General features: G+C 39.8%; 1 protein-coding gene across 1 annotated transcript in view; it reads right to left on the bottom strand.

The window, feature by feature from the left end:
- Positions 1-130: 130 nt before the first annotated feature.
- RHPN2 (rhophilin Rho GTPase binding protein 2) overlaps positions 131-15,260 on the bottom strand; it is a 29,368-nt gene continuing 14,238 nt past the window's right edge. Inside the window, exons 4-15 of the mRNA XM_027663721.1 lie at positions 13,332-13,407; positions 12,525-12,602; positions 11,726-11,850; positions 10,624-10,790; positions 8,175-8,362; positions 6,763-6,919; positions 6,172-6,291; positions 5,881-6,075; positions 4,623-4,699; positions 3,804-3,950; positions 2,822-2,977; positions 131-1,582 (exon numbers count right to left, since the gene is read on the bottom strand). Coding sequence (XP_027519522.1) covers positions 1,331-1,582; positions 2,822-2,977; positions 3,804-3,950; positions 4,623-4,699; positions 5,881-6,075; positions 6,172-6,291; positions 6,763-6,919; positions 8,175-8,362; positions 10,624-10,790; positions 11,726-11,850; positions 12,525-12,602; positions 13,332-13,407 — 1,738 coding nt within the window. The 3' untranslated portion in view covers positions 131-1,330. The remainder of the gene's footprint in view (positions 1,583-2,821; positions 2,978-3,803; positions 3,951-4,622; positions 4,700-5,880; positions 6,076-6,171; positions 6,292-6,762; positions 6,920-8,174; positions 8,363-10,623; positions 10,791-11,725; positions 11,851-12,524; positions 12,603-13,331; positions 13,408-15,260) is intronic.

Below are 15,260 nucleotides of genomic sequence, written 5' to 3'. Positions count from 1 at the left end.
ACTTTTAAGAGAGTTTCTTAGATATTTGTAAGCAACATCACAGAAACACGAGGCACAGCAACAGTAAATAGCAAAAACCTGTAAATTATGTTGTATCATTCAAGCCATAGCAGAATCAAAAAGCTACTACTGACAGCATCTGATTTTTATTCTTAAATAAATGTCATCAAGATATTTACACCTACTACACAAGAAACTAAAAATAAATGACAGCTTTCAAGTTTACACCAAGATGCAAACTCTCCTTATATAAGTTTTGAGTATCAAACAGCATATATCTACTCTGTAGATGGCAATGGTAACTAACACTACAGTGTTAGCAATTTTCAGTTAATTTAGAAAATAGAAGAATTTCAAAGAAATGCTCACCAGTTGTTTTTGTCTCCCTCCTTACTATATATGTATAGCTGCTCATGAATTTTTCCAAGGGCAGAAGGATTTGATATGATAGTAAATAAATATTCTGCCACTTGCACAAGCACTCTTTTCCTCATCACTGCAGTTTATATTCTTGATTAATATACTATAATATGTCCATTTTGAGATTTGTTTCACAGCTAATTCATTTTATCAAGACTAATAAGATACAAGTCTCAAGGTAAGTAGCTTAAATAATGTCATTTGGAATCAAGCCTGTTTTTAACAATTGCATCAGCAGGCATTTAAAATGTAACCTAGAAAAAGAGCGGAGTACAAGCCTTTTGGAGTTCAGAAGATATTTTAAATTTTAAGCCTTCTAATTCTCTTCCAGAATTAAATTACCTATTCAGCAGAACACACCTAGTACCAAGTGTCTGCATAAAAACCACAATGCTATGACACCACCCCTTGGCACAAGGTTAGTTTCTCTGAATAACATTATTCTCTCTCATTTGTGGTCTAAGATTAAAGTAGTGTTAAGCGACTTATTATTGACTCTAAACTTTAAGAGCAAAATCATCCTTTAAAGTGTCCCCTATTGTTTTGCATGCAGCATCAAGTTTGTAATAAATAACTCCCATCTAGCCTAGTCATAAAAAATTAGTCATGATAAACTATTTTGAAATTCCAAAGGAATCCAGTCCTCATGTAAGCAGTTCTATCCTCTACATCTTGTTATTGCATACCTCCCAAACCACTTCATTCTGACCTTCAAATGCTTCAGTTTTACAGTCTTTGCCAGGCTCTGACCTTCATCAGTGTCTCAATGCACAGGCAAATGAAGTCCAACGGTATTTGTCTGAGTTTATACACACATATATAAAGATAAAATTGATTTTTATAAAGATAAAATTGATTTTTATATACATTTTAAACAGAAGCGTCACGCTAACAGATCCTTCTGGAAGATTCAGTACAACGAACTTTCCGTGTTCAGAAGTGTGAAGGGTAAAAGCTTCTTCTTAGTCTGAGAACTTCCAGCCACAGCTGAAGGCAGGCAGAGGGTGCTTGCAGCTTTCTGTCTGTTTTTAGTTCCCCAACTTAGAAAAGGGAGTTTCAGCGGGGCTTTCTTGGTCTGATCGATTTTATCCTCGTCCATGGCTAAGCAGATTAAAGAGTAGGTCTTCTGCATTCCCACAGAGTAAGTTGCACTCTTGCTATGCTGTAGGAAAAAGAGAAGCATTGTAAGAACCGGTCACCCAAAGTGGGTCAGAATTTGCCAGTAACAAAAGGTTACTGTGCAGGCAGCTTTGCAGGGCAGCTTTCTGGGCTAATGGCATTGCTGAGCCCTTGGCAGTGCTGTGCTCCAGGGTTTGGCACACGGACACCCAAGGGTATCCTCTGCACAGCAGAAAGGAACTTGGGAATCTTTCCATGGGTTGTTAAGCATTTATTGCTTCTAAGGTAACTATATGATATATACCCTGGCCTCTCTACCAAGCTGAAGTATGTAGTTCTTGCACAAATCTGAAGGGGAATATTTTGCTGTCTCTGGACAGGTTCCATGGTGATCCCAGCTAGGACAACAAGAGCTACTGTAGGACATTCTTTTGGGAAACCTGAAAGGCACAGCCTTCTGTGTCTTATCTTAGCTGTGCCCTGGAGCAATCTGATTATATCCCAGCCTTTTGTTTCCAGTTTGCAGCTTGGAACGGCAGGTGTGTAATTCCTTATTTTCAATAAGGAAAATCAACTTCTTAAAGTAAGAAAACCTAACAGCAGTAAGGGCACCTTGAGGGCTTCTAAGGCAACACTACTTCAGTGCCTGGGTTTGCCAGGGAATGTCAGGAGCATGAAGTAGTGGATTTAGCTGAACTACAGGTTCTTTCACACATCAACTAAGTTATTTAGAGCTTAACATTTTTAAATCTTGTGATGACCTTCCCTCAATCTAAAGCTTCTACAGCAGTTTAGTAACTGAATAGACAGTTAAAGTCCTCCAAAATAAAAAATACCTACGTTAGTCCATGATCTAATACACAACTCACAGATCCTTTATGTTAAGAGTGCATAGAAAATAAACATGTGGACTTGGATGTTCTATTTCATCTATAATTGTTTCCTTGTGGTTTTTCCAGTGCTGAACAAGGTAATACTTTCATCCTCCAGGACAAGTTGGAGGAACTAAACTATGCCTTGAAATTTGTAATGCAATTAATCTCGAGTAGCTTCACTACAAAAAAACCCACCACTCAACCATTCTTATGCACACAGACTACTTTGCCTTGCCAAGGCACAATCATTTAAACAGATTGTTTAAAACTGAACACTTGGCTGAAGGCTTTAAATATTTCCTAGCAGAGTGGGATATCTGACTACATGAAAGTAAACGTTAATCAGGGACTGAAGGCAGGCAAGTAAAAAAAACTCTCACATCTCCAGTCTGCAGAACATGACATACCAAAGATGCTGCTGTATCCTGGCAACTGATAACCTTAATCTCCAGGGCCTGCTCTCCCACGCTCCTCAGTTTTTCCAGCACCTCATTCACTCCGAGCCACTTGCAATCCACGCCACCGACTGAAACAATGTAGTCACCTTCTTTCAGGCCCATCGACTGTCAAAACATTGTACACAGGTTATTGTCTTGAATTTTGAGATGCATAAAACATTTCTGTCATCATACAATACCTACCCTAAAGGCATTGCCCTCTTAGATGCTGCAAACCCGTTGTCTAACCAGACATGTTAGACTTGTGTACTTTTCCAAGTACACAAACTACCTATTGAGTTAGCATTGATAAATGTGATTCTGGTATACTCAAATGTTGGCTCTTTTTACGTCCTTTTTGCTTTTCTCTTTAAGGAAATGAACCCTGGTTGTTGCTACCCTGTCACTGCCCATGAGATATTTTCTGCCCTGTTTACTTCTTCATTATTTTTATTTGTCCTTCTGTGGTTGGTTCTGCCTTTTCTAGAGCTAAACTGTGCTCATCACTGCATGCTGCTTTATCCCTTTGGATTTTCCCCTGAAAGAACAACAGGTTACAAGCCAATAAAATATTCTTTCCTCTCTTTCTTTGGGCACATGCTACCTTGCCTTCCCTTCCTGATCCTGATTCTTGTTGCTATTTTTAAAGCATTTATCCCTTCAACTTCCTGAATTAAACAGGGAGTAACAATGGCTTTTATTATTTGTGACTTTTTAACTACTAAGAGTGAACAGAGGAAGAAATCAACTCTAGTTTCATGTGATGTCAGGGATACCCAAACTTAATCTACAGTGTATATAGCACAGAAAACGTGTTGAGATGACATGAATTGACTATTCTAGTGTATAGAACTCAATAAATACCCCACACACCAGCATGAACAAGCTAAAGTTACATTTAAGGCGTATGGCTATGGCACAGAAACTGTTAATATTGCCCCAGGGTACTTACTGCTGCAGGACAAACTGGATCCAGACAATAAATCTGTACTGGTGAACCCCCTCTGAGATGGAATCCGAGCTCTCCTGCTCCCTGGGGGATGCGAATGGTGCGTGGGGCCGTCCACCTCTGCTTGGCTGAGAACACTGTCAGGGGGCCCTGCAGGGAACACAGCAGGCACAGCACGTTCACTGCCAGTCCTAAGGAAGCATTTCTATTAAGTTATAACACTTTAAAGCTCATCTTGCACAGAGTTTGCTCATGTTAACTTCCAGCTACTCCCCCTGAAGTGCTCAGTCCTGCTTTATGGCTGTTCAGGTGCTACTCCAAACAGAGTGGGATAAACACAACGGCCAAGCTGTTCCAGGATCTCTGAGGTGTGCAGAATCTTTTGGCTGCAGTGGGCTCTGAGATCCTGTATTACTGGTCCCAACCATGACTCCCAATTCCTTTTGCTTGCTGACACACAAAGCCCCCTGAAAGCCTGGCTGTGTCACACACCCTGCAGCCCATCTCCAAGCAACACCAGCTTCTTCCCACCTTGAAGCTGTGTGCAATTATCTATTAAGACTTCATGGAACTTTTCTGAAGGTTATCAAGGCTGAATGCTGTGCAAGCCACATACAAATGCCACTTTTATTCTTTGCTAGTCGCAAGTTGACTTATACCTCTAAAGCTAGGAATGATCTCTCCAATAAGTTCAGCCAAAAAACAGTTACTACAGGATCATTTTTTCAGGCTAAAATACTTGTGTCCCTTTTCTCACAGTAGAGTGAATTTATGCTTGCTATCAAAATGACAAAGGTTGGTCAGCATTAGAATGTAACATACCAGTTTGTGAAAGAAGTCTTTAACTTTCACCTTGGAAAACTGAGGAGCGATTGTTTCTATTTTATGCTCTGTTTTAGCTAAACCAAAAAGAAAACAAAATTAATTTTCTCTCAGCTATTAGTTAAAAGACATTAAAATTTATTTTTTTTGCATTCCAAGCTAGATAGAAATTTCTCCTAAATTCTTGCCAGGCTGTAGAAAAACCTCATTTTGGTGGACAATTTGTAAGACAAATATCTGAATGGCCTTAAAAATATCTTCAGATCTCACAGTAGCAACACAGGAAACTTTAAAAAAATCCATCCAAACAAAATTATGCTATTCCCCTCTTTAATTTATTTTTCTTTGAGAAGTATTTAAAGCCAGCACTCATACTTTCCTCCTGCTTCCAAAGAGGAAAAAGTTGTATGAGCTGGACTAAGGTAGAAAAAACCAAGAGCAGTCAAATTGAGTTAACAACCCGAACTAGTACAAGAGTTGTGCCTCAAGAAACAGCTACTAGTTTTCCCCCATGTGATTTTATCTTTCAAAGTTTCCCCATTTTCCCCTAGTTCTCAAGACAGCCACCATAAATAGCTGAATTCCAACTAACCACCAACTATTATCTACCCCAGAAAACAGTGTTGGCTGAGACAAAAACTGTGAAACAGCTGTAATAAAATTTATTTCTCTGTGATTGAGGAAACACGTGAACTCTACAAATGTACAGCATACACTTGTACATTATTTATATTATGCATGGATGCATATTATGTATGAATCCATATATCTAAATTAAGGGCATTGCTGCCATTCCTAAGGAAGCATTTTTATTAAGTTATAGTGCTTTAAAGGTCATCTGGCACAGAGTTTACTCGTGTTAACTTCCAGCTACTCCCCCTGAAGTGCTAAGTCCTATTTTATGGTTGTTCAGGTGCTACTCCAAACAGAGTGGGATAAACACAACAGCCAAGCCAGGATCTCTGAGAAGATGTGCAGAATCTTTTGGCTGCAGGATATGACAGCATGTTCATGTATGGTTAGATATCACAGAATCATAGAATCAGCTGGGCTGGAAGGGACCTCAGAGATCATCAAGTCCAACCCTTGATCCAACCCTGCTGTGGTTCCCAGCCCATGGCACTGATGCCACATCCAGTCTCATCTTAAAAACCTCCAGGGACAGAGAATCCACCCCTTCCCTGGGCAGCCCCTTCCAAGGCCTGATTACCCTCTCTGGAAAGAATCTCCTCCTTCATCCCTGGCTGTGCCCACTTACGAAGGATATCTGGAGCCTGGATTAGACTCAGAAAGTCATCTTCTGTCTCCTGCTGAGCATATTTGAGCAGTGACCGCTTGTGTGCAGCTGTCAGCACCTCCTGGAGAATGTCAATGTTCCGCAGCTTTTTGCAGAGCCCACAGACCCTCAGAGCTTCCTCGTGGTAAACGATGGCCTGGCGCAGATGTGCCTTCCCTGCCAACACCACAAACCACGGGCTGTCACCCACAGGCAAGAAACACAGAGGAATTTTCAAATGATAGCGAGCAACTGTGTGAAAGTGGCAGTTACCTAATTGTTTTCTCCTAACTTTGTCCTTTAGAACAGCCAGAGCCATGAGTCCTTCAGGCATGTGGTCATAGAGCTGGGACAAGGCCTTCTCCTGCTGGTCCTCATCATCACCAGGCTGCACTGCAACAAGGGACACAGAACAGCAACCATTACACACCTCCTGCTCCCCTCTTCCTTCAGCTGCATTGTTGTGGAGTTATCACTACTTTCTCTCTCAATTTTTTTTTTATATACGTATTGATAGGAATTTCAAGTTTTTAGGAACTTTATCAGTTTCATCATTTTGATCATTCTTGCATCAATAGGCAAATAATACTTCTATGCCAGAATATGTGGATAAAAATGGAAATATTTAGTAGCATATAATTTTTCTTTTGTTTCTGCTAAAGTTGGTTTATTGAATTTTCAAATTCTTCTGTAAAAGACAACAGAGCATGGCCTCATGGCTGAGTAGGAAAATTTAACATATGAACACAATTTAACATATATTGAAGCGCCAAAGTTGCTGTCCTATTCACAGACCAAATTATAACTGTTGGTGTGTTTATTACTGTTATTTATGTGAACATAGAGAGGAAGTATGATTCTTACATTCATGGTCACACAGAATGGTGGCAGTGAAATAATGTGCCAGAGCTTTGTAGTGGTCTGACTTTATTTGTGCCAGCTTAGACCAGGAATAGGGAATATTCTCTTTCACTGGTTCCTGATTCATTGCAGTGTTAACCAGCATGTAAACCTCTCCCACCTGAAATAAAACACAGAATTGCAGTATGAGGATTTAACATTAGCTGTTAGGTGCTCAAGTAAGGGAAATCATATTCAGTCTTAAGATAATTTCACATGCAATCACATCAAAGAGGGAAAAAAATACGGTTAGAAAGGATTGGAAATAAGTTTGGAAAAAATCTGAAATTCCATCTCTGATTTTTCCCTTATGAGAGAGGTAAATCTGTGTTGTACCCAAACAGATGGACTGAGTCAGTAAGCCTTTATGGATTCAGAGTTAAATAAAAACACCATATAATAAAGAGGTTTTAATTTGTAAATATATCTGATTGAGTTAATTCAGTTGAGAAAAGGGGTGAAGCATATTACTTATACAGTAAGTTTGTGCTTCACTTTGAAACTGTGGAGTCACACCTAGCCTTAAGTTTGTGTGGTCTAGTTAAAACTGGGATACTGTACTTCACATAGAGGAAATCAAAGTTTTCCAAGCAGTGAATTCTGGTTCAATGGATCAAACTTCTCCAGCTGACAGAAGCAAAAGGTCTTTCCCCAGCAGCTGATCAATCCTACAGGTAAGTCAGGGCAGCTTTGCAGGCTTGGTGGGAAAGGTTTTGCCTGTTTATCCAGTGTGGAACCAGCTGATCTGCTACTCTAGAATGACTCAGAAAGCAGGTGAATGTCTTAGTGGCAGACCCAATTTCTGGGAGGTACTTCCAAGTAGGAGCACTGCACCTTCTGGGCCTGCCTCATTTTCTGGCAAGTCCCAGAACAGTTCTGCAGGTGTCTGGCTCTGTTCATCATGGCACTTCCCTCAGTTACAATTTAGTTATTCTTTCAGACCTGAGCTTTTTAGGTTTGCTGGGAAACAAGACAGGTTGTGTTCAATACTTAACAGGGAACCACACAAACAACCCTGGCCTTTTGTGTGCAGTCCTGTGGACAAAATCTGTACTGTTTGCAAGAGCAACATAAATAGCTTGTAAAAAAACCTGCAGCAAATTTACTGCCCGAGTGTCTCAGCATGTTTCTGTTCAGATCTGTGTATTACTAATTAAAAAACTAACAGTTCTAAAACCATGTTTAAATTGCAGCTATTCACATTTTCATCTTCTGAAAGGTTGTGATTCTCACTGGAGCTTGGGAGCTGTCCCTTGTTATTTTTAATAAATGCTGAATGTTTAATAAATTCCATTAATACTACTAGAAGCTGGAGCTATTAACACAGCCCTGTAAATAGTTATTTTTAAGACTAGATTTAAAGTCCCATATTTCACCTTGGCAACTTCCTGTGTCATTTTTACAAGTGTGAAAAACTCATTGCGTATTCCAGAGAGACCAATCTGCTCAAAAACACACTCCTGAGCTTGGGCAAGCATCATCTTCACCAGCACATTCAGCATAGCTGGGCTCATGTCATAACTTGGGGTGTGAGTAAAAGTCTCCTTTAAGTAGCTTAGGACTCCTGAAACCACAAAAAACGGTTTTGTTACCATGACAAAGAGAGAAACAAGTGAACTTAATTATCATGTACCACAATAATTAGGATTAAAAGCATATCTTCTAGTATTGCACTGCAGCAATCTGAAGGGATTCTTGGTGTACATGGAACTAAACTGACCTACAGGTTTGGCTTTGCATTTCCATCAATCATCCCCAGGCAGTTCTCAAAACTGCAGTTCAGAGGAGCGACAGAGACTGCAAGTTTTGAGGGCACTGCCTCCAGCTTTGTTTGGAACAGTTCTTGGGATGGACCATAAAACTGTGCTGAACTGGATGTGACTTGCAAATGGGAGTAGGAGGCAGGGCTTATACAGGGGACAGAAAGAAATCTGCATAGCTATAAACAGGTGACAGCAGCATGGAAGGAAAAAACACAAACCTATCAATTTAATTATAAATCTCCCTTTCAGATGCTGCTCAGTGCATTGTGTGCCCCAGGGAAAGCTCCATTCCACGCCTCTAAGTAAATTAGAATTTTTCTGTATTATATTTAATGGGGTAAAAATAACATTCTTCTTTAGACATTTGTTTCCACCAAAATGTAATTTCTATTAGTTATCAAATTAAAAACAAACACTAAGTGCAGTGCAAATATTGAGTAACAGGTCCACAGATGGAAGCATAACCTTCAGTGTGCCTGTCATCCAACTGGTTTAGTGAGTTCTACCAGCTTGCTAATTGCTGATAATCCTGCAAAAGTGTAACAGTAAGACCTCTGCCTTGTAAGTGTCCCAGCTTCTGTAACCTTCCTTCTTGCCACTACACTCAGTTCTGGCCACGTTGTGCTGTATTTTCCTACTAACAGTTTCTGTGTTTTTATTGTTCCATGTTACACTCATACCTTAATTTTTAATATACCCTCGCAGAAATTTGAATTATGGCCATTTTTACCTTTTTGCACTGAAAAAACTAAGGCCAAACTTGCCAGGTGCCTCCCAAGTACTGATAGAGTGCCCTGCTGCAAGGAACTGAAAGCACAGGGGGGGAAATATGTGGGTTTTTTTGTTCTTAACATATTTCTGCTCAGGCAGAGAGCTTTGCTGATGACAAACTCTGTGCAGTACCTTAGTTCAGCACTGAGAAACAGTTAATACAAGCTCTGTATCATGTCTCTGCCAACATAATGAGGTGTCACGGAGCCATGCACAGGTACAATGAAATGCCTCCTGAGCACGTTGCTCTGGGGCCCTGCAAAGGTTCTGTGGGAGCAAACAACACCTTTCCAGTTTGGAATTCATTCTGTTCTGCAAACACGTTGAAGTGAAAAGCAGTGATTTTTTTTTTTTATTGTTATTTGCAAAATGGAAGGTGCAGCAATAAAATGGGAGAAATTTCCCAACTATTGTAACGTCCTTTAGATGAAATACAGAAGTTGAAAAAGAATTTTTTAAAAAATGCATGAAGAAATGGTATAAGTTTTTTTTTTTGATAGCTGTGTACTCAAAAGAGGGGGTTCAGGACAATTCAGTTTGTGGTTTGCAGCTGTTTCCACCCATACAGTGGAAACCAACAGCCACAGATTGTTAGTGCAGAAATTAATCTTACAGTACATACTAATTACAGAGGACATGTCTTCCAGCATTATGTGTAGCACAGATGATACTTCAAAAACAAATTAGAAAACCTATTTAAAAACCCCCAACAAAACAAAAGCTTTTATAACATGTTAGTTCAAGTTTTCCCTTTATTAGAATTTCTATTTTTCCTTGCTTGGGACAGAGACTGATTATTTTGAACCTGTTTGCCTTTGGAATCTCTGGAAAATAGGTAGTTGACTTTCAGTGAATTCCAACTTTTACCAGAGAGTACAGCAAGATGAATTTTTAATCTGGAAAACTAGGTTTTAAGGCTTTTTATCAGAACTTTAAATTGCCTCTTGCACAGATTTGACAGCAATGTGCTCTCATTGAGGTAAAAGCAGTCACACTGGTGAAACAGGGAATGCACAATGGAGCAGTTAATGCAGTTAATGGACCTTTGAACTGCAGCTCACTAATCACCAACCACAGGATTCACTGACTCTATGTACATGTTCAGACTACAGCTGAAGATTACAGATCAAGAATTAAAGCTTGATCTGAGCTCTTCACTTGGCTTCTTGAATTTCTCTATTCCTCCTTTTTTGTGTAACAAAGTCAGTAGGAAATGCAGCCATCTGTAGGACATCAGAATGAGATCAGGAACATTGGCATAAAGACCTTCCCAGTATTTCAAAATGTGTACCTGCAGCTTTCTGAAAAGCATCAACAGCATTTTCGAGTCCAGCCTGGGTCTGACGGTTGCATCTTGTCCCAATCTGGGTGTAGAGAGCTCCAATGTTGAATAAAATACTTGCCTTCTCAAGCAACAGATTTTGCTGACACACTGGGACACCTGTGAAGGAGTCATACCTTGGGAAACAAATATTAGAAGTGTTAAGATTTGCAGAGTCCATTGAAACAACAGGTAATCTCATTCTGTTTTTCTGAGCGAGCAGAGTGGGATTCCAAGTGGAATTCTTAAGAACTGCTCTGCTACAGTGAAAATGGAGATGAACAGAAACACCATCATGTACTGCAGGACAACCCACACGCTGCAAGCCAGAGAGCTGCTGTGTTTGAGCCTCAGTCTTCAGCAGGTCTCACAGCAGTGCCTCCAGAAGGTTGTTCTATCTCACCCAGAAGAACCTATAACACATCACAGAGGCCGAGAGCAGGAAGTACCCACGTGTGCTGCTGTGTTCTCCTACTCAGATGTCACCAGAGATCAACTATAGGCATGGTCAGATTCTCCACTGCTGCTGGTTAAAGTTTCTATTTGCATTTATGACTAGAAATTTAGCAGTTCCTCCTGGCCACATGGTAGTTTATTTTTTTCATCATAAATCTTTGAATTCAGAGTTGAATTTTGCTTACAGGGGTAGTAAAGATTCCCCTATAATAAATTAAGTCACTCCTTTCTCTCTTGTGGCCCAAATGGTCTTCTTAACAAATTGAAGGAGGGGAATTAAGGTCTGACCCATTCCTCATCCGTTTTGTGTTAGGAGGTTTGGAGTTCAGGAAACATCTGTAGCTGTCCAAAATGATTATTTTCTGTCTTTTGCCCTCGAGCTAACCTGTAGCCCAAATCATAATCTAGCCAATGGTTTCACTCTAAGCATGAAAGGGGTGTATTGTGCTCAGGTTTACACTTAACTCTAAAAAACTCCAACAACACACACTGCAGGGAGTCAGGGGGAGACACACACTGACAGGCTTCAAATTCAGCACGAGACAGTTAATGATTAGCACTGTTCTGGGCAAGGAAAAAAAAAAGTACTAAAGAGAAACATGAACTACACACTTACCATGTAAATAAAACTCCCATGTGCCTGGTGGGTGGGAAAAATCTGTTTTCTAGGTAACCAAGTTGCAGGAAATAGCTTATCAACATCTCAATGCCAGCCTCGTCTCGGCTGGGAGTGCGGCAGGCCTGGGAACACAGCAGAGGAAAATCAGGTGTATTCTGGGGGACTTACAGGATGAAGTGACACACCAGGGAGAAAGCCCTGCTTCCTTTGGACTTCTGCATAGCAGAGAAATGTGTGGAATCCGAGAACAGCAAGCCTAAGGCCATATGGATGTATTCCAAATAAGAGCTTTTCAGCTGCACAAAACTTCTAAGGAAGCAAACAGGATCTGTTTGTAAAGTCTCAGAGTTAATTAAATAAAGATTGCAGGTGTTTTATGAAAGCTAGAGAACACCTATGTTTTTAGTATAATACAGGAAACAAACAATACTTAGAAATACCTGCCATTCTACTACAATATTTTGCCAGATTCATTCACTTCAGCACTCTTCCTGCTAAATTTAAAATAGTTTGAATTAAAACAAACAAACAAAAACAAAGTAGGTAAGACAAATCTTGGGTTTACAAGATTTGCAAAGCTTTATCACTTTGCATGGCTTCATCTTTTCCTTCACTTTTTCCTAACTCAGATTTTAAACCTCTTGGACAATGGAGATCTGTGTTCCATGTCTCAGAAATGAAGTCAGTAAGAATATGATAAGCTCTAAGTAAAAGTGGCATATTCTGTTTCCATACAAATGTTATTATTTGCAACTGTAGACTAAAAGACCTCGTAGTATGCCATACTTGAACTTACCTGTCTCAGATCCATGAGATCTGCTATTTCATCCTCATACTCAGAACTGTCTTCACTGTAATGTTCCAGAATAAAGTCCTAAAAAAAAGGTAAAAAATTGGAATATCTAAAATTAACTTATTTTTTCTGCAGTTGCAATCAGTACAAAATTGATTCAGTTGTGAACAGTGTCTACTCCCTTCCAGTTAAGAGTAAATAACATACAGCAATGAGACTACAAACAGACAATAGAATTAATAATTTGGTTTGATATCTGAGATAAGAAACTTCACTCCAATGTAAAGGAACCAAACACCTGTTACACCAACTCCAGTAGGCTTTAAAACAACAACACTTAGTGGTTTTGAAAGGGGCAAACAAAAAGTTGTTACCTAAAATGACAAGGGAATCAAGTGACCATAAAAACTTGTTAACAGAAACAGACTGTCAAATTCTTGTCAGCTCTATTAGGGCAATTCCAAGGTGGTTAATCACTGCATTATGTCCAGTAAAACCTTCAGTACTACTTCCCTTTACACTTAAATCAGTAATCAACACTCTTAATTAAAACCAAAAACCATAGGAGGAATTTTTCTTCACTTTGGTTTAACTCTCCTGTCTCCAAAGTAGAATCTCTGACAATATTTTCTGCCTCCCTGTCCTAGTTAGAAAGAAGCAGTGACCCAAATAATTGGTAATGAATTTTTAAACACGTTGTGATCTTGGGTTTAGGGCAAAACAAACATTACTTCTGCTTCTTTAAAACAAATCTGAAATGGAAGTTATTTCTGTTAGCTATTCATTCTGAGATGTGTATGCGAAATTTACCTTGAGGGGGAGTGTAAAGTCTACTTCCTTGGTTTCCTTCAGGCCAAGAGGTACCAAGGGAATACTGAAAGTCTCCCTGTGGAAACAAAAAAAAAGCAAAAATATTCAGAAATATTTGTTTTCTGTTTGCCTGGTTTAATTACTTTTGTTTATTTGATGACAGGAAGTTTGTACACTGATGTGTTTTCGGGGAAACATTTGGTTTAACATTTATATTCCTTTCTGCCCAAGAAAATCTGCTTAATGGCCTGTGACTTCTCAAGAAGAGACTGAAGAAAGCTATTTGCCTGTGCTTTTTTTTTTTTCCTATTTAAGCCTATTTTTCCTTCGAGGAAAGAAAAGGTGACTCTCAAAGTCTCCTTACTGCAATTTAGCTCCACAGCTGCCAGGAGATCTGCCCCACTCAGAGCTATGGTAATTATCAGGAGTTCTAATCAGTATTTTCCATGCTGCCAAGGGTTTCATATGTAGAAGTGATGTGTGTGCCTAATGCAGGGGGAAGCAGGGCCAAAATACACCAATTTTTACAGGGAAAGGTCTAGGAATAAGAAATCCAAGAACTCCTTAGTTCCTAGATAATGCTAAGTGTTAACCTGTAGAATATCAAAAGGAAATAATGTAAAGATCAGAACCACTTCCAGATACATCGGTTTTTTGAGTAGGTTTAACAGATCACTATCAAGAAATTCTAAGGTTTATTTAATACTTTCATGTTTTCTGAAGGCAACTGTTTGACTGTCCAATCATTGTTCCACTACCAACTACAGAATCCCACAGTTATTTATGGTCCTATCAGCAAAGCCAGCTTTCTTACTGGTGAAAATTCCATCTTGGGAAGGTGGGATTAGGAATGGAGCTTCCCCAGCAGAGGAAGAGTCTTTCACGATCCAGAAAGGGGCTCTGCTAACTTGAAAAAGACTTGCAGGATGCAGAGCAAAAACACCACTGCAGGAAGTGCAAACGAGCTGATTTCTGCTGAGGCTTTTAGAAGAAACCTCAACACTTCTGCTACAGATTATATCAAAGCTTTCTCCCCAAAAAGGAAGTGAGACACATGCAAAAGAAATCCTAATACCCTGATTTTGTGAACTCTACGTCACCCACTGTCCCTGTAGACATCAGCATTTGTCATTTGAAGGAATTGAATGTTTATTTTTAACACAGCTGAGGCATCACACCCACAGAGCCAACGTCATGGGAGCACTGAGCAGTAAGGGAGGTGATCCTGGATTTCCAGAGAAATAGTATCACACTTCCCACTGCAGCTGAGCTGTGTGCAGGCAGTGGGAATGCCAAGCCTGCAGGGCAGTCCATAACCCACGGGTGTGCCCTCACCTTAACGACTGGAGCCACAACATTCAGAGAACAGCTATTAATAACTGTTTGCTCTTAGAGGCTGCAGAACAGCTACAGATAAGTGAATTACTTTAGCTTTTGAAACATAAAAAGCATTTAGAGCTTAGACTGAACAACATCACAGAGGTAAAATACCTTCAAAACAGACTGGGGAAGCAGGATTAGGAGAGAATAATAAGCATATTGCTGTCCAGCCTCAAGGATTCTGCCTGCCTTGGGGTCTGACCTACTGCTCACCCTGCTTTGAGAATCCAAGTGGTTTTAATATTCCTTAGCTAGAAGAAGAAATAGTACTTGTGGAGTCCTGCTCTCATTTCAACAGCCATAACTTTCATAGTGCTCTCTGTGCTCAGAGGTATCTAAGAACACCAGCACAATCTTGAACAGAAAGGAAACAAACAAAAAAAATATACCAACCAAAAAAACCACAACCACACACACAAAAAAAAAACAAAAAAAAACACACGCACAGAGACCCCCAAAAACAGACACACAGAGACCCCCAAAAACAGACACACAGAGACCTCCAAAAACACACACACAGAGACCCCCAAAAACACACACACAGAGACC

This window comes from Corapipo altera, unplaced genomic scaffold (genome assembly GCF_003945725.1).
Source record: "Corapipo altera isolate COAL_440 unplaced genomic scaffold, ASM394572v1 140b, whole genome shotgun sequence".
Classification (NCBI taxonomy): domain Eukaryota; kingdom Metazoa; phylum Chordata; class Aves; order Passeriformes; family Pipridae; genus Corapipo; species Corapipo altera.
This window is presented reverse-complemented; position numbering and strand designations above follow the sequence as displayed.